This window comes from Eutrema salsugineum, unplaced genomic scaffold (genome assembly GCF_000478725.1).
Source record: "Eutrema salsugineum unplaced genomic scaffold, Eutsalg1_0 scaffold_14, whole genome shotgun sequence".
In the NCBI taxonomy this organism is placed as follows: domain Eukaryota; kingdom Viridiplantae; phylum Streptophyta; class Magnoliopsida; order Brassicales; family Brassicaceae; genus Eutrema; species Eutrema salsugineum.
In genome coordinates, this window is record NW_006256877.1 from 1,208,779 (window position 1) to 1,235,536 (window position 26,758).

The following is a 26,758-nucleotide window of genomic DNA, read 5'->3' on the forward strand; positions in this document are numbered from 1 at the left end:
GAACACTCGATTCAATAACCTCCTTTTCATGAGCCCAAAACTTCACTTGTGTAACTTCACTTATGGGTTGTGGCTACACTGCAGGATTGTGGTAATCTTGGAGTGACTGTCAAACACCACATTTTTGAATCTTAGATAATCTACACATGACATTTTTCTCCTATTTACTAATTTCATGGAACCAATTTCCATTTTTTTTTTCATTTTTTTTTCACTTTTACTTACTTTTATCGTTAACATGAACGATCATGAATGCCCAAGAAGAACCCCAAAGGCCTCCAACCGCCTCCAAAGATCAAAATGGCTGAAAAGGGGCCCAAGTTGGAGGTCAACGAGCATACAGTTTTTGACAAGAGTCAAAATTAACCCCAAGGGCCTCTAAGTCTTTGATGCATTTTTTTTTGTCTTATATATGATATAGTTTATGATAACATAATCTATGATATCATAAAAGTAATAAACCTTTTTATTTCCTTTCTTGTAAAACATTAGAACATTGTTTAGACTTGCTTTATGGCCTTTGCTTATTTTCATTCGTAAGTCTTTGCTTGTTTTGATTACACACCATGGAAAAGAGTAGAACATGTAACATTTGAAATTAATGCAAAAGACGAAGATATAAAAAAAAAAATCATCGCACTTAGCCCATCCACAACACACACCTGATGCATTTCCCTTCAATGAGTAGCTGGAACGCATCGTTGATGTCCTCGAATTTCATCTCGTGTGTCACAAACTTATCCAACTCAAGCTCATTGTCCAAGTAGTATTTGAGAAGAATGGGAATGTGTGTTTTAGCCTTCAACCCTCCAAACATCGATCCCACTAGAGTTTTCCCATGGTGAAGAACATCGAACGAGTCCAAACAAATCTGTGAACCCGGTTTGTCCACCCCTAAAGTTATTGTCTTTCCCCACCCCTAAACGTTTATTGTACAAAAAGTTAAAATTCTCTAACATTCTTTGGTTTTTTTTAATGCATTTATAAATGTAATTCTACTTTGGCCCAAAGAATTAATACATTAATGGCATTATACCTTTCTGCAGCAAGCATAAGCTTCTTGAACCAAAGAACTGCTTCCAACACACTCAAAGCAATAATCTGCTCCACCACAAGTCATCTCATTGATCACCTAAACACAAAAAGAGAACATTTATATTTATATTTATTTCCATTGATGTAACTGTCAAGTGTCATTACCTCGCTCACACGCTTGTTTTCGCATGTCTTCGAATTTACAAACTCATTTACTCCAAACTTTTTGCCTACAAAAAGATGAATTTCAGAGCAATTTATGCTTACTTTTATGATTCAAAGGTTTAAGCAAGATAACTAACCAATTTGGAACTTGGCAGGATTTATATCCACACCTATGATTCGTGAGGCACCACAAAGTCTCGCACCCTCTGCAACCTAGAAATGTACAAATTATAAACTACTTTCAGAGACTCAAAATACAAGAAAACTTACTACTTGAAATTGCGATTTTACCGCTAGACCGATAGAACCAAGTCCAAAAATCACAACGGTTGATCCTTTCTCAACTTTGGCGGTCTCCCAAGCAGCACCAACGCCTAAAGCAAAAACCAATTCATTTCATTACAAACCAAAGAGTTAGCAAATCTTTCTTACAAATGTTATTTACTTACCTGTAGATACTCCACAGCTGAGGAGACAAGCACGACTTGGAGGAATAGAAGAATCGATCTTAACCACATTAGCGACATCAAGAACAGTGTATTCACTGAAGCTAGAGACGTTTAAAAAATGGAACAGAGTGTTGCCATTGAGGTCAGTGAATCTGCTGGAGTCCTCGTATCTTGGCATGTATGGAGATACTTTGAAGGGAAACTTGCTGCATAAGTTGCTTTTATGAGATTTGCAGTCAGCACAGTCACCACAGTCTGACATGAATGTCGGCAGTACGGTGTCTCCTTCTACCACTTCCTTCACGTTTTCACCCACACTCTCTACAACTCTGCTTATTCGCATTTCATTTACATTAATATTTTTTCTATTTTTAGATAAAGGTCGATTTTGTATATATGAAGTATAACTTTGGATCTTTTAGAAAAAGAAAAAAAAAACATAACTTTGGATTCGATGGTTACGAATTTTGGAAATTGGTTTGGAAATCTGAAGCAAAATCTTTATGTTAATTAGATTATTGACTTTTAAAATCAGTGTTCAAAATTTTGATGATACTTGTTTAAGGATATTTGATTTCATATTGTATTTGGGTAGATTTGGGTAAGTAGAATGCATGATTCGACTATTTTGCTCTCTGCAGAAAAATCTTGGGGTTTATTCGAGTTAATGGTACGTAAAATTGGTAGGGTTTAAGTTTCAATTTGAGTTTTCGATTTAGGGTTAATTGTTTCTCTAAATATAGGTGTATAAGCATTTTTTTTTTCTGAGTATCATTAAGATATAGTCTAGAGAATATGCAAGTGACGTGAGCAAGGTCATCTTTTAGCAAGTACGAACGAACAATCGAAAAGGTTCTGGATATAAATACAAAATTTTATTTTAAACTATATATGTGACATCCCGACCTGCCCTCCTTTTAGAGATCAGGCGCGGACCGACGATATCAATTCTACCTCCCTCCAACCGTTCCTCCTAGTGAGCTCAACGCTCTCTTTAGGTCTGTGGGCCCAACGTCCTCTCTCTAGGCCTGTTGGCCCAACGTCCTTTCTAGGCCCATTGGCCCACCACTGTTTGACGGTCGGGAGTCGTTAGTCCGGAAGGCTCGTAAGACTTGTCTATTGTCCCTACAATCACCACATGATCTTTCTCCGTGCTTTATCCTCACTCGCACAGTACTGCAGAGTACTTCTCGGTAGGTCACCCATCCTGAGATTACTCAGGCATCAGCACGCTTAACTCTGGAGTTCTCTCAGCACACTTGACCGGAAAAGATAAGTGCACTTTGTTGACATAGGTAGTGATATATTCATAAATTGCATCATTTAATGTACATATTCTAGTCCAAATTATGTCTCATTTGCATACATTTTAGGTTTTTAGGCATTGTTTTAGGACTTAGGAGATTGCATTAGGTCCAAGAGAGTTTTGCATGGTTTGGAGTGCTAAACAGGTGCTTTTGGAGCTTATTTGGAGTGGAGGATGTGATTCAGATGAAGAAATGGAGTTGAAATGATCAAAAATGGTGAAAAGGAGCAATTTTGGGTTTCTAGGCAAAATGATGTACTGATGGCCGAAGATTCTCGGCCAAAATCCTTCCCGCGGGTAGCTTTCTCGGCCAAAAACACGTACCGCGGTCAAGTCTCTCGGCCAAAAATCCCGGGTGCAGATACATATCCGAAATCGCGTCACCGGAAGCTCTTGCCGGCCGATTCAGCTTACAGGGTCTTCAGCAAAGTTGGAGATAATTGAGTCACGAACCCAGGACAGGTTGAATCAGGGCATTTGGAGCACTGAGCGGAAAGATACGGTCACCGGAAGACAGACCTCTCTCGCATCCATTCCGGAACAATCCGATACTCCTGAATGATCGCCTGTCCGGGAAACCTTCCGGTCCGATTCAGTTGTCGGGGGCTTCATCAAAGTTGGATTAAATTAGATCACGGTTCCAGAACAAGTGGAATTATGGAATTCGGACACGTGAGAAGAAAGTTAAGCTCGTCGTAAGAAACTCCTGTCTCACTGCCGTTTTGGACCAAGCCGATGAGCTCCGAAGAATGCGAAGGACGGTGCACTTTCAGATCGATTCGGTTTCTGGGGCCTTCATGGCAATCAGAGATATTTGAGTCCTCGTTCCAGAACGTCCAAGATCATTCAATTCGGAGCTATGAGCAGGAAGATACGGTCTCCGGAATGGACACATGTCTAGACGCCTCTCTCTGATCGTGTAAATGCACTGCGAAGATGAGCCCTCCAGGAAGCCTTCCACTTCCCAAGCACCGAAGCTTTCTTCACCAAAGTTGTAGATAGATGCGTCCTCTCTTCTCTACAACCGGAATCACTCAATTCGGACAAGTATCTTATGAGTTACACTCTCCGGAATGCGAAGTGGTCCAGACAGCCCTGAATGATGCGAGCTAAGTGAAACATGACACGGTTTGAATGCCACGGTCTGGGACTTGACCGTGGCAACTTTTACACACCTTCGGCGATTGACACGATCTTCATGCCACGTTCTACACCTGACCGTGGCAAACAAACACTTGGCTGGGAGGAACTTTACAAGCATTCGGGTTTTGACACGGTTTGAATGCCACGGTCTAGGACTTAACCATGGCAATTTTTACACACTTTCGGCTTTTGACACGACCACTTGCCACGGGGCTTTACCAAGAGCTACTAGACCGTGGCAATCCAAGAAGTTCATCACCTAAACCCAGAAAAGAAGAGACACGGCCACTAGACATGGTGTAAATCAAGCCATGGCAACCTTGATCATGAAGAATCTGTCCAAGAACTTTGACACTATCAGTTTGCCACGGTCAGTTTGCCACGGTCTGTCCAAGCATCATCTGACCGTGGCAAACCACACCACTATCCATCAAAGCCGGGTCAGGACCCAGTTTGTCCTGGGCTGACCCGGTCCGCAAGAGACACTATATATGCTTTTTAGGTTTTTTTCCAAGACTTAAGCTTTGTTTTCTCTTGTTTCTCTTTCCTTTTTAGTGTAAAAACGAGTTTGATTAAGAGATATCTAAGGGATTTGATCATTCCAAAGCTGTTTCTCATCATCTCATCATCTCATTTCTGCTTCTAATCGTGATTAACATCATCTCTTGCAAAAGATTAGATGTGTTCTTCATGATTAGTGAGTAGTCATCTTTTAAACTTCTAGGTGTGTAGATTAGGGTGCTTAGATGTTTGATTTGTGATGTTTAGGGTCTAGATTCTAATTTCATTTCCTTAGTTAGCTGCTCTTAATGCTAGATCTCTCATTATAAGCTTGATCTAGAACTTAGGCATTTCTCCACCCACAAAGTGTTTGATGAAATGCGTGAAAGAGCTAACTTAAGGGTTTATGCCTTTTTCATCATGGGAATGATTTGTTAAATGCATGAATGACATATTAGAACTGTTTCTTAATGCTCATTGATTCATATTTCACAAATGATGATTTGGTTTGAAAGTGGATTAGTGTAGAGATTAATGCCTTCATGAGAGGATTAGTCTAGATTAGAGTTCTAAGTTGAAATGTTTGAGATCATGTGATTGCTTGTTATGTCTTTCTGTATAAGATTCAGTCTTCTTGGTTGAGAGATTGTTTGGTCACTTATTAGGCTTGATGCATTATGCTTGCTGATTGCTTGATTATATCTAATGATTGTTAGACTTGATTAAGTGATTTGCAAAGGGATTATTGTCATGGGAATGAATTAATCTGATTAAGAAGCCTAGACTAAAGAGTAGCAAGTGTTGCATTATGTTCTTAGCATCATGATTCAATATCTAAAGCACCCTAATCAATGATCACATCTAGAGGTTTAGCTTTTATCATTTGCTTAATCACCATCATCTTGTTTTGTTTGCTTGCTTAGTTCATTAATCATAGCTTGTTTGTTTCTTGTTTTATGCTTTCTTGTTACTTTGTTCACACCAAAACTCATCTTTGATCACTTGACTTAAGAACTTATCACATAAACTAGTGCCTAACTACCACATATATGGATTGACACCCCTTATACTACTTTGACAAGGGGATTGATAACCCTTCTTAAGGCCTTAAAAACCTTACTTATCAGGTAGCCAAATCAATTCTTATAAGCCATATACCGGAAATCGGGATGTTATAATTCTCCCCGACTTCCAAGGAATTCGTCTCCGAATTCTCCCTCTACTCATAGAGTGCTCGTGCACCAGGATCGTTCACCCTAGACGGTGTGAGGCCGTATGACTCCACACAGTCGGGTGTCGGCTCTGATACCACTTGTGACATCCCGACCCGCCCTCCTTTTAGGGACTAGGCACGGACCGGCGATATTAATTCTAACTCTCCCCAACCGTCTTTCCCAGTGAGCCCAACGCCCTCTCTAGGCCCGTGGGCCCAACGTCCTCTCTCTAGGCCCGTTGGCCCAACGTCCTCTCTAGGCCCGTTGGCCCACCACTGTCCGACGGTCGGGAGTCGTTAGTCCGGAAGGCTCGTAAGACTTGTCTACTGTCCCTGCAATCACCACATGATCTTTCTCCGTGCTTTGTCCTCACTCGCACGGTACCGCAGAGTACTTCCCGGTAAGTCACCCATCCTGAGATTACTCCAGCATCAGCACGCTTAACTCTGGAGTTCTTTCAGCACACTTGACCGGAAAAGATAAGTGCACTTTGTTGACATAGGTAGCCAAATCAATTCTTATAAGCCTTTCCATATATCGGAAATCGGGATGTTACAATATATATATGAATTGGGGCTTAATTTTTTTTTATCAAATACTAAATATACCCTTTAGTAAAAAAATTGATAGACAGACATGTGCAAATGGTTCAGGGAAGTAAAAAATTGGTTAATATGGTTTCATGCTTATCAAACGCTTGGAAATTGACGTGTTGTTTTGTCACTCTGGCTGACCGCTTGTTTGATCCATGGATCATGTACCGTATACGTAAGGGAGTGCGAGTGATTGGTCTTGAGGTTTCAGTCTAGGTGACATGAGGTCAGATGAGGAGCGGTTAACTATTGGTTTAGAGAGATTGTTTATGGTTAATATGGATCAATTTTGAATTTTCTTACTTTTACTTTTGAATTACAAAACGTATCTTAGGATAACTACATAAGAGTTTTCATTTCAAATCTAATTATACAAGTAATTATGCAGGTTATCAATTTAGAGTTTAAATATTTTTATATTTTATATACCATGTAAACCTAGTGTTTATAAGATTATGTTGACTGTACAAAACAAATAATATTTTTTTTTCTTGAATTACCAGAAAGTTCTGAGCCAAACAACAAATAATAGTTTAAATGGTTATTGGGGGCATCTACACCCATTACTACCCCTTTAAAATTTCTAAATTTGGTACTCCGAATAGACTCATTTGTTTGAATATGTATATTTTGTATTAGTATACACTCTAAAGGATTTTCTTTGGTTTTTATAAAGTATGTACAGTATGCAGTTCAGTTTGATTCAGTTTGATTTTTTCAATGATATGTCAAAATCATTCATTCTACTTTTGCTAAGTAAGATTCACAAAATATAGTATATAATTAGTAAGTTAATATATACAAATATGATTTTTTCTCACTATTTGTGTTCATGTTAATTGACTTGCGATAAATGTGATGGAAATGGTGGTGAGTAAAACGAATTAATAGAATAAGGAATTAATAGAAAAAGAATAGGGTAGTTTTAATCAAAACTAATAATTGACTACAAAATTAGATAGATAGTTGAAAATTAGGTAGTTATGAGAAAGAAAAAAAAATTATTCCATAGTTATCCTTCAATTTTATGTTAATTAAAAAAATGCCATTCATTACAATATTTTCTTTTTCAAGTTAAATTAACTCAGTTAACACAGTTATCATCAGTTATCTTTCCACTAGATTGATCCTTTCGTCACAGATACTATTCATCATCATTATTATATCACAAAATTTTGAAAATTAACGCAATTATCGTGTTAATCTAGTTATCATATTAGAATAAGTTTATGTAGTTACTTGCTAACATTGTATGTTAACATACTAACAATAATATCTGATATTTGTTAACGTGCTAACAAAGTTAACAATAATATTTGATATTTGTTAACATGTTATCTGATATTTATTAGCACGCTAACAATAATATCCGATATATGTAATGTGTTAACATAGTATGTTAGCTTGCTAACGATAATATATGATTCATGTAACGTATTAAATAGTATGTTAACTTGCTAACGATAATATATTACTTGTTCTCTAGTATTTGATGAATCTATTATTGTTTTCTAGTTATCATATTAGAATAAGCTTATGTAGTTACTTGCTAACATTGTATGTTAACATGCTAACAATAATCTCACCATTATTCTCATCGACATCTTCATTATAGAATTATCACTAACCTCCACTTTTACATTCACCATCTTCTATAAGATAATCTAATTGAAGACAAAATTAGATGGTGACTGATTCAAATGGTTAAAGAACCCAAGTGTACCTCTTCTTCTGATTTATTATCTTCTTCTCGAAGATCAAGCGATGCAAAATTTAAAAAGAAAAAAAAAATGAAAACAAGAGAGATAAAATAAAGAGAGAGAGAGAAAGAACAGCTGAAAAAGTGTTTGTTGGTGAAGAAGAAGAGATGGAGAATAAATGAGTAATTTTTAGTTTAAAGAACAAAAGGAGAATATAGTTTAATTCCCGTTGAAAAAGATGTCAGAAGCTGTCTCTTAATTTTGTTATTATTTATTAGTATCTATTGCTATTACTCTAAGTGGAAAAAATGAATGAAATTAAGTTTTTTTCTAATTTTTTCCATCACGTTCTTCTCCTTTTTTTGTAAAGTAACAATTTATAGTGGAGTAAAACTTATTTTCCATTTTTTTGGGTGGATCTATCATACTATTTTTTAAATATAATTTTATCCAAAATTAGATAAGTATTTGCATGTATACAGATTTATAATAAATATTTTATAATCCGTGAAATCAAAAAAAAAAAAAGAGATTACCGTAAAAATATATAATACTGGAATCACAACAATAAAATAAGGCTATTCTATATGACTACACACTAAATATAACAATAACCACTTCATGTATTAACTTAACATAATAACCATTTATGCATTAACCTAACATGAGTTACATAAAATAGAAAAAAGTATATGTAGTTTATGAACTAAAAAGATTAGCAAAAGATTTTTTTGTTGTAAATTTGTAATCGATTGTTTAATTTCTTTTATGTTAATTAAACTGAAATATTGTTTTTTTTATATGATATGTCTATATCTTACATCATTTAGGTTGCATTATAGAGTCCTCATCATGTGTTTTCTCATGTAAATTGAGTCTTTAGGCGTCAAAATAGGATTTAGGACTTGCATTAGGTCCCAAAGAGTTTTGCATGTTTTGAAGTCTTTATCAGGAGCTTTGGAGACCAATTGGAGCCTAAGAAGAGGAACGGGAAAGAAAACGGTGAAGAAAAGGGTCAAAAAGGGTGAAAACCGCTTGGAGGAATTTCTCGGCCAAATCTCGTACCGGCTGGTCGGAAACCTCGACCAAAATGTTTACCGGACGCTCATTACCGGCCAAAAACCTTACCGATCGGCCAGAATCGAGTATCGAGTGCAAAAATACCACGGGATAAGTTTTTGACCGAGGCAAGGATTTTTACGACCAAAAAGCTTACCGCGGTAAACAGCCCTCGGCCATTTTCCTTACCGCGGGAAGGTTTTTACGACCAAAAGTTGTCCTTGCCCGCGCAATTCAGAAATCAGCAATCCGGGGAACCTTCCGGTCCGAATCAGTTGGCGGGGTCTTCACCAAACTTGGAGATAATCAAGCAAAGATTCCAGAACAGTTGGAATCATCCAATTCGGACCAGTGGAGAGAAAGATATGGCTTCCGGAGCATTCACCAGCATTGCGCGTACCCAAGAACTGAACGGCGAACTTCAAAGATCATGGCGGAAGGAGCCCCTCCTGTCCGAACCAGCTTACCCGGTCTTCATCAAAGTTCGAGATCCATGGAAGATCTTCTCAGAGAATTTGGAATCGCTCAATTCGGAGCAAAGGTTTGGAAGATAGGGTCTCCGGAGTTCACATCGGTCTAAAAGTCTATTTTCCGGTAATTTCAATGCGGCGCAAAGATGTGAAATCCAGGAAGCCTTCCACTCCCCAAGCTCCGATGGTTTCTTCACCAAATTTCGAGCTCATTGAGTCATCTTGACTGTGGAACTGGTCCCAGAGCAATTGGAGTCGTGTGCTGAAAGTTATCGCTTCCGGAAGGTGACATGGTCGATACAAGCCTAAATGAGTTGCGACACGCGCTAAGTGTTTTCACAAGCCTCGGTATCTTTACCTTGGCATCACTCAAGTCGAGGCTCATATCTTGGAAGTATTTTGGACCAGACCTCGTCCCAAAGCCTTGGCATGATTAGATCGAGGCATGCATACGTAAGAACTGAAGCTGGAAACGACTAAGTGTTGAGAGTACACCTCGGTGTAATGACCTCGGCGTGCATGCCGGACTGTGTTCTCCCAAACACCTCGACATCATGACCCCTCGACATTTTATCCCGAGGTCCCTTGTCACGAACCCAGAATCAAGAACAGAATGGCTTAAGAACACACACGTGAGGATGGATCAAAGACTAGGGTTCATGCATGTTCTTGACGTGTTCTTCACGAGATCTTTATCTGGATCCTGACCTACGTGTACACCTCGGCATGAAGACCTCGGCTTCACTTTTCGACACACCGTGGCACTCACCCATCAACCCAAGGAAGCGGTTCAGCACCCGGTTTGTTCCGGGCTGACCCGCGACACTTTCCCTTTGCTATAAATACATTTTGAGACTAAAAACCTAGTTATCTTATCTCTTATCTGTTTTTAGCTTTAAGAACTTGCCTCTTTTGTGAAACTTGATTAATCTAATCCGATATCTCGTTTTTGCATCAGAATCTTGTTCTTTCTTTATTTCTTTTATCATCCAAACATCAAACTCCTTATCATAACTAGCTACACGTCTTGCAAAGGACTTAGTGAGCTCGTTATGATTAGTGAGTAGTCGTTTAAGCGGCTTTAGATAGGTAGATTAGGGTGCTTTCAAGGTGGATTAATGGGTTTAGGTGTCTAGTCTTGCATGTTTCATTCCTTAACCGACGAGATTTCTAGGCTGGATCCAAGCACATCACTTGAGGTTCAGATCTGAGACATATCTCGCATCAAAAGTGTTTGTAGAAATGTCTGAACCACTCGGTTAAGGGTTTAAGAGTCTTTCATCGCGAGAGCGATAGTTTGTTCTCTTAAATGACATTTTTGAACCGATTCTTATTGCTGACTGATTTATGATTCTCAAAAGGGATTTTGGTATGAAAAAGGATCAGTTTAGATGTTTAATACTTTCATGAGAAGATTAACATGCCTTGAGTTCAAAGTTAAATGAAATCGCTTGATAACATGATTCATTAACCCATTAGTCTAGCTTGGAAGCACCCGAGTCAAATATCCTGTCTAAAGCTTCTGCCTTTATCATTCATTATCATCATCTGAATCACCTGTTTGTTGTTTGCATCTTGATTAGTTTGAATCTCTGCTTTTACTTAACTTTATTGCTTATTTGCCCGTTAATCATCGTCACCAAACTTTTACTTTCTTGTCTTGACTTAAGTGAACAAATAACATAGGCTAGTGTCTCGTTTACAAGCTTGGTTTGACACCCCTTATACTACTCTGACAAGGGGATTGATAACCCTTCTGAGAGCTGGAAAACTCTTAGTTATCAATTGGCGCCGTTCCCGGCTTGTAGGAGCATTAGTCTCTTGTTTGTTCTTAAGTTCAAGCTTTTCTTTCCTTTGTTTTACTAACTTCTTTCCAAGTTCTTGTGTTTCTTTTCAGGTGCATGAATACCAGGTCTCGGAGCACAGGATCGCTTTTCCCATACGACGATAACATCGACAGATTAGAAAGGCGAGCTCGCGAGAGAGAACGGCACTTTGACAGACTTGGAATGGCAGAACAACAGCGAATGGAGCAACAGGCTCAGGCAGCCGAGCACCAGGCTCAGGCTAATCAGGCGCAGGCAGGAAGAAATGAACAACAAGCCTATGTTAATCAGCAACAGGCTCAAAGAAACGAACGGCTTGCTCAGCAAAACCAACACCAAGCGAATAGAAATGAGCAACAAGCCCATCATGTTCATCCGCCACTGCCACAAGTACAGAGACAACATCCTCCAATCTGTGTTGGAGAGAATGACCGAGCTAATGCGCACCAATACCAAGCTGGGATTCAAGCTCCACCAGTTCAAAACAACAACTTTGAAGTTAAAGCTTCCCTGCTCAATATGGTGCAAAACTCAAAGTTCCACGGACTGGCTGGAGAAGACCCTCTCGAGCATCTAGATCAATTTGATCGGGTTTGCGACTTAACCAAGATAAATGGCGTCTCTGAAGATAGCTTCAAGCTACGCTTGTTCCCTTTCAGCCTCGGTGATAAAGCACACCAGTGGGAAAAGAATATACCGAGGGGTTCTATACAAACCTGGGAGCAGTGTAAACTGGCGTTCTTATCAAAGTTCTTTTCCACATCACGCACGGCTAAGCTCAGGAATCAGATCTCAAGTTTCACGCAGCACAACAACGAGAGCTTTAGTGAGGCTTGGGAACGGTTTAGGAGCTATACTAACCAATGCCCACACCACGGCTTCTCAGAGGCATCCCTCTTGAGTACTTTATACCGAGGTGCACTCCCCAAGATCAGAAACCAACTCGATACAGCTTCAAATGGGAATTTTCTTGGAAAAGAGATCACTGCGGCAATGGAACTAGTTGAAAACCTAGCCATGTCTAATGACACATATGGAGAGGACTTTGATAGAGCAAACCGTACAGAAGGATCTGGTGATGAACAGCGTATGAAAAAAGATATAAGAGAGCTTCAGAGCAAGCTTGACAAAGTTTTGATGGCGACTCAAAAGCCAATACACTTTGTAGGCGAGTTTGATGAGCAAGGGCCAAGTTTTGACAATGTTAATGAAGATGGTCTAACACAAGAGGAGCTGAATTACATAGGGAATCAGCAGAGGTATCAGCGGTTTAACAACTACAACAGTAACCCAAACCTCTCATACAGAAACCCGAATGTAGCTAACCCTCAAGACCAAGTGTACCCTGCTCAACAACAACAACAAAGCTATGCTCAAAAAGCTCCTTTTCAGAATACCTTCCAGCCCAAGCAACAGTTCAGTGGGCAACAGCACGGCTACATTCAGCAGAATCAAGCGGCTCAGAGTAACAACTTCAACAACCAACCGCAGCAACACAAGTTTCCACCAGGGTTCAATCCGCAGCCGATGGTAATCAACAACAGATTCAGGGAACGGATCAGAATCAGATGGGGAACGACGTCTGTGGGATATTACAGCAGCTGTTACAGGGCCAGCAAAGGGTTGAGAGCCAGCACGCGACAATGCAGCAAGATATCAGGGAGCTTAAGCAGAATCAGGCATCTACATCATCAAGAGGACCGGCTTTACCAGGTAAACCGGAGACGAACCCTAAAGAATATGTGAACGCCATCACATTGCGGAGTGGTAAGGAATTACAAACTCCAATGCCTAAGACAAAGCTCATTGAGGCCAATGACCAATTAGAGGGGGAGGCAGCCTCAGATGATGCGCATAAAGAAGAGGTCTCAGAGAAGGAACCGATCAAGGACAAAGGAAAAGAGGTGGAAAAGACAACCGAGCTTGAAAAGCCCTATGTTCCACCGCCACCTTATCAACCCAAGATACCGTTCCCAGGGCGTTTCAAAAAGAAAATCCTAGACAAAGCCAAGGCGGTCTTTGAGAAACACTTGGAGAACACGCAACTCACCTTACCCATTATAGATGCTTTCTTAGCTATACCCCAGCTTGGGAAGTTTCTAAAGGACGCGATCCTCAACAAGACAAAGGAGCTCCAGGGTATGGTGATACTGAGTCATGAGTGCAGCGCAATATTACAAAGGAGATCTATACCAAGGAAGCTATCCGATCCGGGCACCTTTACTCTGCCGTGTGCTTTAGGTCACCTGAAGTTCTCAAACTGTTTATGTGACCTTGGAGCTTCTGTGAGCTTGATGCCTTACACGGTGGCCAAGAGATTGGGATACAAAAGCTACAAGCCGGCCAAGATCTCTCTTGTATTAGCTGATAGATCGGTTAGATTACCGGTGGGGTTGCTTGAGGATCTACCTTTGAGGATCGGTGAGATAGAAATCCCCACGGACTTCATAGTTCTTGAGATGGACGAGGAACCATTGGACCCTATCATCTTAGGCCGACCGTTCTTAGCAACCGCAGGAGCCATAATAGATGTGAGAGGAGGAATGATCGAACTACACATCGGTTCCGAGACTATGAAGTTCAATGTGAAGGAGATGATGAAGAAACCGACCATTGGAGGTCAGGTTTTCTACGTGGAAGTAATGGAGGAGCTGGCTGATGAGCTCCTTGAAGAGTTAAACGCAGAGGATCCATTACAAGTGGTTTTGACACGTGAACAAAGCGAGCACGGGTACTTGAACGAGGAAAACGAGGTGTACAAGCGTCTTTTGGACCAACCGAGGGAACTTGGAGCTGAGGCGAGGTTTTTGGAGCTCAGGAAGAGTGGCCTCGACATCTTAGACAGCAAGAGATCCACGGAAACAGAAGAGACACCTCGGGATATCATGGCCGTGACAACTCATACCGAGGCCGATGGTAAAACGCGCGAGAATGAAGCAAAGGCCGAGGAAGCTGTTCCAGGCCAATGCAGCTTTGATGCCGATTGGAATGAGGCAGACGCACCCCCTGTTGAGCTAAAGCCTCTACCAACAGGGCTCAGGTATGCGTTCTTAGGTCTGAACTCTACTTTTCCTGTGATCATAAACGATAGCTTGCTTGAACATGAAGAACGTGCATTGCTTAATGAAATAAGGAAATTCAGGAGAGCTATAGGGTATTCCTTGGCTGACATTAGAGGAATCTCTCCTGATATATGCACCCACAGGATCCACCTGGAGGACCAAGCCATGTCCTCTATTGAGCACCAATGTCGCCTTAACCCGAACCTCAAAGAGGTGGTTAAGAAGGAGATACTAAAGCTCCTTGAGGCAGGGATCATATATCCAATCTCTGACTCTCGGTGGGTGTCTCCTGTACACGTTGTGCCCAAGAAAGGTGGGATCACGGTGGTGAAAAACGATAAGGATGAACTCATAGCCCAAAGAACTATAACCGGCCATCGCATGTGCATTGACTATAGGAAATTGAATTCTGCATCAAGAAAAGATCATTTTCCTTTACCATTCATTGATCAAATGCTTGAACGGTTAGCTAATCACCCTTATTTTTGTTTTCTCGATGGATACTCGGGGTTCTTTCAAATACCTATAGACCCCCGAGATCAAGAGAAAACGACATTCACCTGCCCTTATGACACTTATGCTTATAGAAGAATGCCATTCGGTTTGTGTAATGCACCGGCCACTTTTCAAAGATGTATGATGCACATTTTCTCTGATCTAATTGAAGAGAAAGTTGAGGTGTTTATGGATGACTTCTCCGTATACGGCTCCTCTTTCTCCGAATGTCTTGCTAATCTTTCTCAGGTTCTCAAACGATGTGAGGAGCATAGGCTTGTCTTGAACTGGGAGAAGTGTCATTTCATGGTCCAAGAAGGCATTGTCTTGGGACACAAGGTATCAGAGAAAGGCATCGAGGTGGATAAGGCCAAGATCGAGGTGATGGTGAACTTACAAGCCCCGAATTCTGTGAAAGGAATAAGAAGCTTCCTTGGCCACGCTGGGTTCTATAGACGGTTCATCAAGGATTTCTCCAAGATAGCCAGGCCCTTGACCAGGTTATTGTGCAAAGAAGTGGATTTCAACTTTGATGAAGAATGTGAGGAAGCGTTCAAGAGAATCAAGGAGGCTTTGATCAGTGCACCGATTGTACAAGCTCCTGATTGGTCTTTACCATTCGAAGTGATGACTGATGCATCTGACTATGCCGTGGGAGCTGTCTTGGGGCAGAAGAAAGATAAGAAGCTCCATGTGATTTACTATGCCAGCCGCACCTTGGACTCGGCTCAAGAAAAGTATGCCACCACCGAGAAGGAAATGCTCGCCATTGTGTTTGCATTTGACAAATTCAGGAGTTATCTAGTGGGATCAAAGGTCACGGTTTAAACAGATCACGCGGCCTTGAGGTACCTGATGTCTAAGAAGGACGCTAAGCCGAGGCTTTTGAGATGGGTCTTATTGCTCCAAGAGTTTGATATGGAGATACTTTGACAAGAAAGGCATTGAAAACGGAGCCGCAGATCACCTCTCCAGGTTGAGGATTGAAGAACAGGTCCCAATTGATGATGCACTACCGGAGGAGACCCTTATGCTAGTCAGGTCTTACCTAGAAGTGGAGGAAGCCAACACAATCAAAGAAAGAAGCCTTTCATGGTTCGCGGATCTTGTGAACTACTTGTCTTGCGGTTTAGAGCCACCGGATCTTGATACTTATCAGAGGAAAAAGTTCTTTAGAGATGTGATGAGGTATTATTGGGATGAGCCGTACCTTTACGTGCTTAACAAGGACCATCTCTATAGGCGATGCTTGGCCGAAGAAGAGATCCATCCGGTGCTACAAGAATGCCACGGCTCATCGTATGGTGGTCATTTAGGTGCGTTCAAGACAGTTGCCAAGGTTCTACAGAGCGGTTTCTGGTGGCCGACCATGTTCAAAGACGCCCAAGAAGTGGTCTCGAGGTGTGAAGCTTTTCAAAGGCACGGAAACATATCCAAAAGGAATGAAATGCCCCAAAACCCAATCTTTGAAGTGGAGGTCTTCGACTGCTGGGGCATTGACTTCATGGGTCCCTTTGTAAACTCATATGGGAATCAATATATCCTTGTGGCAGTGGATTATGTGAGTAAATGGGTTGAAGCGGTTGCATCTCCGACCAACGATTCAAAAGTGGTGGTAAAACTCTTCAAGAGTATCATCATCCCACGGTTTGGAGTACCAAGAGTAGTCATCAGTGATGGGGGGAGCCATTTCATCAACAAGACTCTTGAGAGTCTTTTGAAGAAGCACGGAGTAAAGCACAAGGTGGCCACCCCTTATCATCCGCAAACCAGCGGCCAAGTGGAGGTTTCCAACCGTCAGATAAAGGCCATTTTGGAAAGGACCGTGAACTCATCCAGGAAGGATTGGAGCAAGAAACTTGACGATGCTCTGTGGGCTTACAGAACCGCCTACAAGACCCCCATTGGGACTTCACCATTTAACTTGCTCTATGGGAAAAGCTGTCATCTACCGGTTGAGTTGGAATACAAGGCCTTGTGGGCAGTGAAACTTCTGAACTTTGACATCAAGACCGCACAAGAGAAGAGGTTTTTACAGCTTCATGAGCTTGAGGAGATCCGGTTAGATGCTTTTGAGAGCTGTAAGATCTACAAAGAAAGAACCAAGGCGCTTCATGACAAGAAGATACACAAGAGAGAGTTCAAAGAAGGGGACCAAGTTCTGTTGTTTAACTCAAGACTTAAGCTGTTCCCTGGGAAGCTGAGGTCTAGATGGTCCGGTCCGTTCACGATTCTTGAAGTAAGACCCTATGGAGCCGTGGTTTTGAAGGGAAAAGATGGACAAGGTTTTGTGGTAAACGGCCAGAGGGTAAAGCATTACTTGGCATCAGAAACAAGGGAGGGAGCTACCTCAGTTCCTCTACTTGAACCGGAATCAGCCTGAAAAGGTATGAAAAGTCAAACTTAGCGACGTTAAACAAAGTGCTCTTGGGAGACACCCCAAGCTTATCCATGTACATATTTCGTTTTTCATCTTCGTTTTCTTTTTATTTGAAGCTTTTTGAAGGGTTTGTTAAGTGTTTCAGGAGTTAGACAGTGAACATTGAGGGTGACAGTGAGAAAAAGCTTGAAAAAGATACAGCCTGATGAATTAAGTCAAAGAGCATACATAGCCTCGGTATCGACCCTCGGTATATTCATACCATGGTCATCTTTTACCGAGTGAAAGCTTGAGAACCTCAGCTAGATTCCTCGACTTAATTTCATCATGGTCGTGTCTGAGAAGTGCTGTGGTAAAATAACTAAGTGTGGGGGAGGCTCACGGTGTAAACACCTCGGTATAAATATACCGAGGGGCGATGTCCACTTAAAACGGTCAAAAACCTTGATCCGAGGCCGCGACCAGTTTACACCAAGGCCAGCCTGTTTAAACCCCCAACTTCACGTGTTCTTTGCTAAAAACAAGTGACCTCGGCATGATGCCCTCGTGGTGGAGCGTGCCGAGGTACTCGGTTTCAAGAAATGATCAAAAGCAAGAACACATGAAACACTTAGAACGAAAAGGAGGATTTGCGAAGTCCAAAGAAAAGACGTGAAAGCTATGGGGATTTACTCGTTGGCAAGGGCTCAGACGACTCGGCTTGGTACCCTCGGGGTGGAACAAGTCGAGGCAGCTCAGAGTAACACGAGAAAATTTGGCCTGGTCCGTACAGCCCACGTCATCCCTATACCGCGTCCATTTGAAGGGTTGCGCGGCATTTTGAATTTGAACACCCGGTCAAAGTGGTTTTTGGCGCGGTCAATGGCTGGAGCTGGAGCAGAAGGGGGGACCAGTCCCACAACAGTCCAAATGCCAGCTGGAAAGCGCGCTCCAGCCCATACCGACCTCCATACTTGGCCAAAACGTAGAGTTTGCCCTCTAGACTCTTTTCTCTGCATTTCACAAACACAACTCACTCATTTCTCGTTCATTTTGCGTGATTCCAAGCGTTCTAGACTCGTTAGGGTGTTGTCTACTCTGCATAGGCATCTCATTCAGCTTAAATCTTGGATTCCCAAAGGTATTTGCATCTTAAAGAACTCATCTTCTTCCTTCATTCTTTGCGAGCTTAAATGTTCCTAAAATGTGGAATCGATTCTTTTAGAGTATATCAGCCTTTGGGAACAATTTTGCAAATTCCACCAGGGTAGACAACACACGAAAAACCGGTCTTTGCATTTAATATCACTTGTTCTTGAGTTTTAAAAATTCTTGAGAAAATGCGCTTGGAATCGGTCTTAATGATGATTCGTGTGTTTGAGCTGAAATGTCTAGATAACTTGTCTCTAATCGGTTGTTCTGGCTTGTTTTTTTTTACTCTCCATGATGTTTGAAAGAGCTATGAATACCAGTTCTGTTAGAGAAAGAGTTTTGTACTTGCCAATCTTGAGATACATATGCTTGAAGATATACTTGGTTCTGACGGTTTCTTTGAGAATCTCCCTTGCAGATGAACGGAGATCGAACCGTTCCTACCAACGATACAAACAAAAGTGCGGGACAGAAGAGAGTTGTGAAGGGTAAAGCCGTTGTCATGCCACGTAGTGGAGGGACCAGCAAGAAACCCTCGATGCGACCCGATGACGAGCCAACCCCCAAACGAGCAAGAAATACTGAGCTCACTCTGGCACCAGCTTTCGAGTCAAAGAGAAACGGGAAGAAGGCAGCTGTGGGATCTGATGACGACGAGCCCGGAGCCTTAGTCCCTTATGTGGACAACGGTGACAAAAAGTCCAAGAAAGAACCAAAGCCCGAGCCCGAGGATGAACACTTCCCAACTACTGAGGAATACTTGGACCACTTTAACTCAATCAGAGTGGCTCAAGGTCGATTCCCTGACTTGGAGTTGCTGAGGAAACTCGAGATACTTGATGACGTGACCCTCATTTTTGAGAATATGGGCTTGGCAAAGTTCTTTGAGATGAGCGATGTTGTCTATGAAGGGATTACACAGCAGTTTCTTGCAACCTTGGAGGTCATCATCTACCCCAAGAGAGATCCAAAGCGTTTACATGGCAAAGGATTCGGCCACATTGAGTTTGAAATGGATAGCGTGCACTACAAGGTCAGTTTCAAGGAGCTTGATGAAATCTTTGGGTTTGAAAGGAATGGAAGCGCGCTTGACAAGTTTGTGTACCCTCGTGATGAGTTGGCCGCCTTGTGGGAAACGATATCTTTTGGACCTTACCTCGGAGGCAAGAGCAAGACAAGCTGCATAAGGAACCCTGCGATCAGATACGCAAACCGCGTCCTAGCATCAACATTCTTCTCGACCTTTAACCCTGGTGTTATTCACACGGCCGAGCTTGAACTGTTGGGACTCGGACAGAAACCGTTCATCACTCAAATGAAGAACAAGAAAGAGTTCCAAGGGCCGCTGCATGTACCATTATTGGGTGCATTCTTTGCCATTCAAATGCTCACTTATCGGTACAATGTATGGTGCGACCGCAAGAAGCGAAAAGCAAGAAGACTTCAGAACGGTTGGATAGTCACCAAGATCCTGAGGGCTCAAGGGTTTATATTCCCTGATTCACCAAAGAAGCCGAATCTCATTGATGAGTTATACCTAAGTAAAAGTGGTTTCTTCGGAGGCAAGTCAGGGGACAAATGGGTTTACAACTTCACCCTACTGCATAGAGACGGCACGCAGGTTCTACTGCCTAACAGAAGCCTCACCATGCTCGACAAGCAGTGTAACGTCTCATTCTACGTTCTCAAAGACCAGTTGTATAACCCAGCTTTCGACCCACCAACATGCAAATGCACCAAGGCAGCACCTAGCAAACCCGAGAACACTAATGGCCCGGAAGATTGTGATAACGAGGAGCAGAGACACTATGAGAGAAGGATCGGAGCAGGCCGCTATCACTTTGATCCGGAAGTGTGGGGTGAGCCTGAATACCACACCAAGAAGCTGTATTCACGAGTGAACACCCTCCAAAAGTGGTGTAAGTGGCAGGACAAAACCATCCACGCATTGGTGGATTGTGTGAGGCATTTGAAGAAGAAAGTAAAGCAGTTCACGAGGCCATCCTCACCGGATAAAAACTCAGCGACCTCAACCGCACCGATTACAGAAGAAGGAGTTGGAGAAAGCTCAAACGCGAGGAACCCGGAGTTTCCACCAGGCAAAGAAGACTGGATCGACCCAGCCACGGCTTTCCTGCCTGAACCCTCAGGCAGCCCACCACGTCAGCCCACTCCCTCATGCTCAACATCGAATCCCTCGCACTACTTGGGATCCGACCTCTCCGACTAAGGTATCGAATTCATCCCTTGTACATTTGCATCTTGTATATATCATCTTCCATTCGTTCAGTTTGTCTTTTCACTTCTCTCACACGCTTTTATAACACAAGGGACTGTGTTATCTAAGTGTGGGGGAGGAGCTTTGTGTTTTCTGATCTGGTTTTCTTTGTTCTTATTTGACTTTTGCATTCTTGAGTCTCATTTAGCTTAATACATGTGATAAATTACATCATTCTAGTTGCATCTCGCATTTTAAGATCGAGTCTAGTTGCATCATGTAGGATTGCATCAGTGCAAGGAGCAATGATAGATTTTTTCCTAGAGAGTAAATCACTTGAGAACTTGAACTAAATATGCTTGTGAAACTCATTCTGTGCTTGTAAAGCTTGAAACGATTCGAATCTGAGAAACAAGTCTGAAATACACTCAACTCTAGCTAAGTGATAACCTTGAACTTGAAATGTAAATATCTTTTGATGCATTGCTTGAATAGGCTTGTGGATACCGATATACATACTTGAGCTAGAATCGTTGTTTTTACCACCCTCCTTCCTTAGCTCAAGTAGCTGAATCCGCATCATGGATCAGTTCCCTCACCTTGAACCCATCTTTCTTTCGAGCCAATGTTTGTGTGTGAATTGTAAGGCCACCTTGGACTGAACTTGGCAGAAAGTGTTAGGTTTAGAGCGACAAGGGCATGGCTCATTGAGTGATATGTTCCAACATCAAGGAACCAAGAGTATTGGTGAGAAATAAGTGTGGGGGAAAAGACTTGTTGGTGAGTGGAAAAAGGTGAGCTGAGTGGAAAAGTGAGAGTGGAAATAGCTAGGGGAATGAATGAAAATGAATTAAGTCTTGGATGTGAAAAGATAAGCTCTGAAATGAAAAGAAGCCAAAGGCTCAAGTGTTCTGAAATGAAAATGAAAGAAGCTATACGCTATGAAAGAAAAGAGCTGTGTGAATAAGTGAAAACCAAGGCTTGAAAATAAAAGAAAAAGGCGAGTCCCCTAGTGAAAAGAAAACGATTGTGAAGAGTGAGGATTCTGAGAGGGTGAGCAAGTGAGAAATGCTATGAGTGGAGTATGGGGTGTGATGAGTCTTGCCCTTGTATGCATCGGTTGCTTTTTACCTTTAGCATTCTGCCGAAGTTTGGTTGTTCATTGAGAGAACCCTTGTTGCATTGCACCCGCTTGAATATTGATGAGATCATTTTTATCTCATGACCTTACCCTAGCCAAGCCAGCCTATTTGAACATTGCATCATTTGATTCACCGGTTACGAACTTAATGCATGTGAAAGAGTTGAATGTGATAATGACTTGTGGAGATTCCGTGCTTTAGTTGGAAAATATCTGAGTATAGCTTTGCATTGCATATTTGAGCATGAATCCGAGTTCTCTTTGTGGTCACTTCTCTCTAAAAAGGAAATATGAGCTCCATCTGCATTACAACCTCTCTCTCTCTCATTTGTTCTTTTTGCTTGAGGACAAGCAAATGACAAGTGTGGGGGAGTTGATATGTCTATATTTTACATCATTTAGGTTGCATTATAGAGTCCTCATCATGTGTTTTCTCATGTAAATTGAGTCTTTAGGCGTCAAAATAGAATTTAGGGCTTGCATTAGGTCCCAAAGAGTTTTGCATGTTTTGAAGTCTTTATCAGGAGCTTTGGAGACCAATTGGAGCCTAAGAAGAGGAACGGGAAAGAAAACGGTGAAGAAAAGGGTCAAAAAGGGTGAAAACCGCTAGGAGGAATTTCTCCGCCAAATCTCGTACCGGCTGGTCGGAAACCTCGACCAAATTGTTTACCGGACGCTCATTACCGGCCAAAAACCTTACCGATCGGCCAGAATCGAGTATCGAGTGCAAAAATACCACGGGATAAGTTTTTGACCGAGGCAAGGATTTTTACGACCAAAAAGCTTACCGCGGTACACAGCCCTCGGCCATTTTCCTTACCGCGGGAAGGTTTTTACGACCAAAAGTTGTCCTTGCCCGCGCAATTCAGAAATCAGCAATCCGGGGAACCTTCCGGTCCGAATCAGTTGGCGGGGTCTTCACCAAAGTTGGAGATAATCAAGAAAAGATTCCAGAACAGTTGGAATCATCCAATTCGGACCAGTGGAGAGAAAGATATGGCTTCCGGAGCATTCACCAGCATTGCGCGTACCCAAGAACTGAACGGCGAACTTCAAAGACCATGGCGGACGGAGCCCCTCCTGTCCGAACCAGCTTAACCGGTCTTCATCAAAGTTCGAGATCCATGGAAGATCTTCTCAGAGCATTTGAAATCGCTCAATTCGGAGCAAAGGTTTGGAAGATAGGGTCTCCGGAGTTCACATCGGTCTAAAAGTCTATTTTCCGGTAATTTCAATGCGGCGCAAAGATGTGAAATCCAGGAAGCCTTCCACTCCCCAAGCTCCGATGGTTTCTTCACCAAAGTTCGAGCTCATTGAGTCATCTTGACTGTGGAACTGGTCACAGAGCAATTGGAGTCGTGTGCTGAAAGTTATCGCTTCCGGAAGATGACATGGTCGATACAAGCCTAAATGAGTTGCGACACGCGCTAAGTGTTTTCACAAGCCTCGGTATCTTTACCTTGGCATCACTCAAGTCGAGGCTCATATCTTGGAAGTATTTTGGACCAAAGCTCGTCCCAAAGCCTTGGCATGATTAGATCGAGGCATGCATACGTAAGAACTGAAGCTGGAAACGACTAAGTGTTGAGAGTACACCTCGGTGTAATGACCTCGGCGTGCATGCCGGACTGTGTTCTCCCAAACACCTTGTCACGAACCCAGAATCAAGAACAGAATGGCTTAAGAACACACACGTGAGGATGGATCAAAGACTAGGGTTCATGCATGTTCTTGACGTGTTCTTCACGAGATCTTCATCTGGATCCTGACTCACGTGCACACCTCGGCATGAAGACCTCGGCTTCACTTTCCGACACACCGTGGCACTCACCCATCAACCCAAGGAATCGGTTCAGTACCCGGTTTGTTCCGGGCTGACCCGCGACACTTTCCCTTTGCTATAAATACATTTTGAGACTAAAAACCTAGTTATCTTATCTCTTATCTGTTTTTAGCTTTAAGAACTTGCCTCTTTTGTGAAACTTGATTAATCTAATCCGATATCTCGTTTTTGCATCAGAATCTTGTTCTTTCTTTATTTCTTTTATCATCCAAACATCAAACTCCTTATCATGACTAGCTACACGTCTTGCAAAGGACTTAGTGAGCTCGTTATGATTAGTGAGTAGTCGTTTAAGCGGCTTTAGATAGGTAGATTAGGGTGCTTTCAAGGTGGATTAATGGGTTTAAGTGTCTAGTCTTGCATGTTTCATTCCTTAACCGACGAGATCTCTAGGTTGGATCCAAGCACATCACTTGAGGTTCAGATCTGAGACATATCTCGCATCAAAAGTGTTTGTAGAAATGTCTGAACCACTCGGTTAAGGGTTTAAGAGTCTTTCATCGCGAGAGCGATAGTTTTTCTCTTAAATGACATTTTTGAACCGATTCTTATTGCTGACTGATTTATGATTCTCAAAAGGGATTTTGGTATGAAAAAGGATCAGTTTAGATGTTTAATACTTTCATGAGAAGATTAACATGCCTTGAGTTCAAAGTTAAATGAAATCGCTTGATAACATGATTCATTAACCCATTAGTCTAGGTTGGAAGCACCCGAGTCAAATATCCTGTCTAAAGCTTCTGCCTTTATCATTATTATCATCATCTGAATCACCTGTTTGTTGTTTGCATCTTGATTAGTTTGAATCTCTGCTTTTACTTAACTTTATTGCTTATTTGCCCGTTAATCATCGTCACCAAACTTTTATTTTCTTGTCTTGACTTAAGTGAACAAATAACATAGGCTAGTGTCTCGTTTACAAGCTTGGTTTGACACCCCTTATACTACTCTGACAAGGGGATTGATAACCCTTCTGAGAGCTGGAAAACTCTTAGTTATGTGGATTTCGTCCTTTTTATATTTATTATTTTTTTTAATCTAAACATAATTTTTTTCTTTTAATTTTAGGATAAGGAACTAATTTAATTTTTTTTAATAAGGTTTGTTAAAATATAAATAAAAATTAATTAAAGACATGTTAAAATTTGATTGTTTAACTAAATATATGTCACAATCAAGCAAGTTACTAACTTTAAATTATTATTCTGTATTATATAATAATAAAATGGTAAATATTTAGAGAAATCCAAATAAATAATCAGTTATACTCAATTATTTTTCTCTAATGTGTCAATCATTTACACCCTAGATATCTCTATCCATCTATATATCTCGGTCAACGAAAATTACATAACGTTATACGCTGAAAAAAGGTCCAAATACCATTTTTTGGATAACCTTTCACATGTGAGGTTTGAAATGAAGCACCGGTTGGACTGACATGGAGAATTTTTTCTTAATATTTCTATTAAATGAAATTTGTTTTGGGAGAGAATTTGACCAAAAAACGAAAAATCCACTTTGGAATAAGAGAGTCTGGAGGAGTTGATGCTGGATAATGGTTAGGCAACATAAGAACAGAGGGGAAAAATGTTTTTAGAAAACAGAATGGCTAATATATTTGTAAAAGATGTTAATATGTTAGCTCATACACAGATATGGCATTATCTGATTATGCAAAATTTTCGAATTAAATACTTTTTAAAAAGGATAGAGGATGAAAAAAAAATGAGACGTAGTGTAGTAGACTAACCCTATTGCCTCGTGGCCTAGAATCCTCGGAAAGCACGCTGGAGGAACCTGTGTAAACAAACACCAAATTGACAAAATATTTTTAAATCTGACTGTTCAGTATCAACGACCACAAATCAAACAAAATATATAAATCCGATTTTACTTAATACTCAATAAAATATCTTCATTTTCTTAAGTCGTCTCAGTAATTTGCTATAAAACAAAAAAGATGCCTGGCAATATTCGACACTCCAGTCTGTTTTGTTTCCTTTACCAAATGTGTTTTTGGAGTGCAATTTAAAATATTTTGAACGCCGGATTTAACGTAAAAAAAAAATCATAAGTTGAGGTTTGTTAAGTTCTTCAGTCATTCGATAAATTTATGAGTCTTTGATATATATTTTTTTCTTTTACCAAAATTTAGTCTTTGATATACACGTTAACGGATTGGTCATAATAGTAAACGCCTACAAAATCATGAATTGAAGAAGAGAAGAAGAAAGAGTACTTGAAGTTTCCAGAAGGTGATGTCACTGTAACATAGCGCTGTGCAAATGATTCGGATCCGAACCTCGTAAGGCTGCGGCGGCGCAACCACGATTTCTTCCATTATTAGTGGCTCTCCGGCCTTCCTACTAACCGCCGCTGCCATAAAAACATAAAGACAACGCCAGTCAACGAAAGAGATACATGGTTGTGGAGGAGCTTTCATCTTCACTAACCTTTGCAACGGATCGGTTTAACTGAAGATTTGTCGCCTGAGGTGTTGCCATTTTCCATCTCAAATCTTGTTTTTTTTAGAAGCACAGTTTGCATTTCTGTATTAGGTGTCTGTGTATATATATATAAACTTTGTTAGATTTATTAGCATTTTTGTCGTTTTAATATTAATATATTTCATATTCGCGTTTATCTACGTGACTGCGTTCGGTGCATTTGAAACTTCCTCTATACACACACCAGATGAGAGTTACTTTCAATTCTTTTCAATTTGTACTATCCAGTTCTGAATCTATATGATATAATAACAAATATACACTGCTTTTTTGGATTTGTACAAGTTGATGAGGTATTATTGCAACATGCATTAAGTATAATTTAAGCTTAATTTTTTTGTTAGGAGCTTTTAACTAAAGAAAGAAAACAATAATACCAAACTATGTAAAATCATTTTAAATTATACTTTTAATTAAGAAATTTCAACAACCTATATTATTTTAATAGTGTTGTTGACCCAGAAAAAAATCGACACCTTTTAAAAAGATTTGGACTTTGATTGGTAAAGACTATGAC

The 26,758-nt window shown here is 41.0% G+C and overlaps 1 protein-coding gene and 1 non-coding gene across 3 annotated transcripts; both read right to left on the reverse strand.

Annotated features, from left to right (window-relative positions):
* Positions 1-510: 510 nt before the first annotated feature.
* On the reverse strand, positions 511-26,280 carry LOC18022413 (alcohol dehydrogenase-like 7). 2 transcript variants are annotated; one of them, XM_024158874.1, is made up of 10 exons: positions 26,188-26,280; positions 25,974-26,110; positions 25,485-25,531; positions 17,368-17,397; positions 1,650-1,978; positions 1,492-1,574; positions 1,338-1,413; positions 1,201-1,265; positions 1,037-1,132; positions 511-919 (listed from the first exon to the last, which is right to left on the reverse strand). In XM_024158874.1, the coding sequence occupies exons 1-10, from the start codon at positions 26,243-26,245 to the stop codon at positions 641-643; spliced, it is 1,200 nt and encodes a 399-aa protein (XP_024014642.1). In that variant the 5' UTR covers positions 26,246-26,280; the 3' UTR covers positions 511-640. The 2 variants fall into 2 exon arrangements, with proteins under 2 accessions (XP_024014642.1, XP_024014643.1); XM_024158875.1 differs by lacking the exon at positions 17,368-17,397.
* LOC112088774 lies at positions 12,236-12,342 on the reverse strand. The gene has a single exon (XR_002900710.1). It is a non-coding gene; the product is annotated as a small nucleolar RNA R71 (small nucleolar RNA).
* Positions 26,281-26,758: the final 478 nt, after the last annotated feature.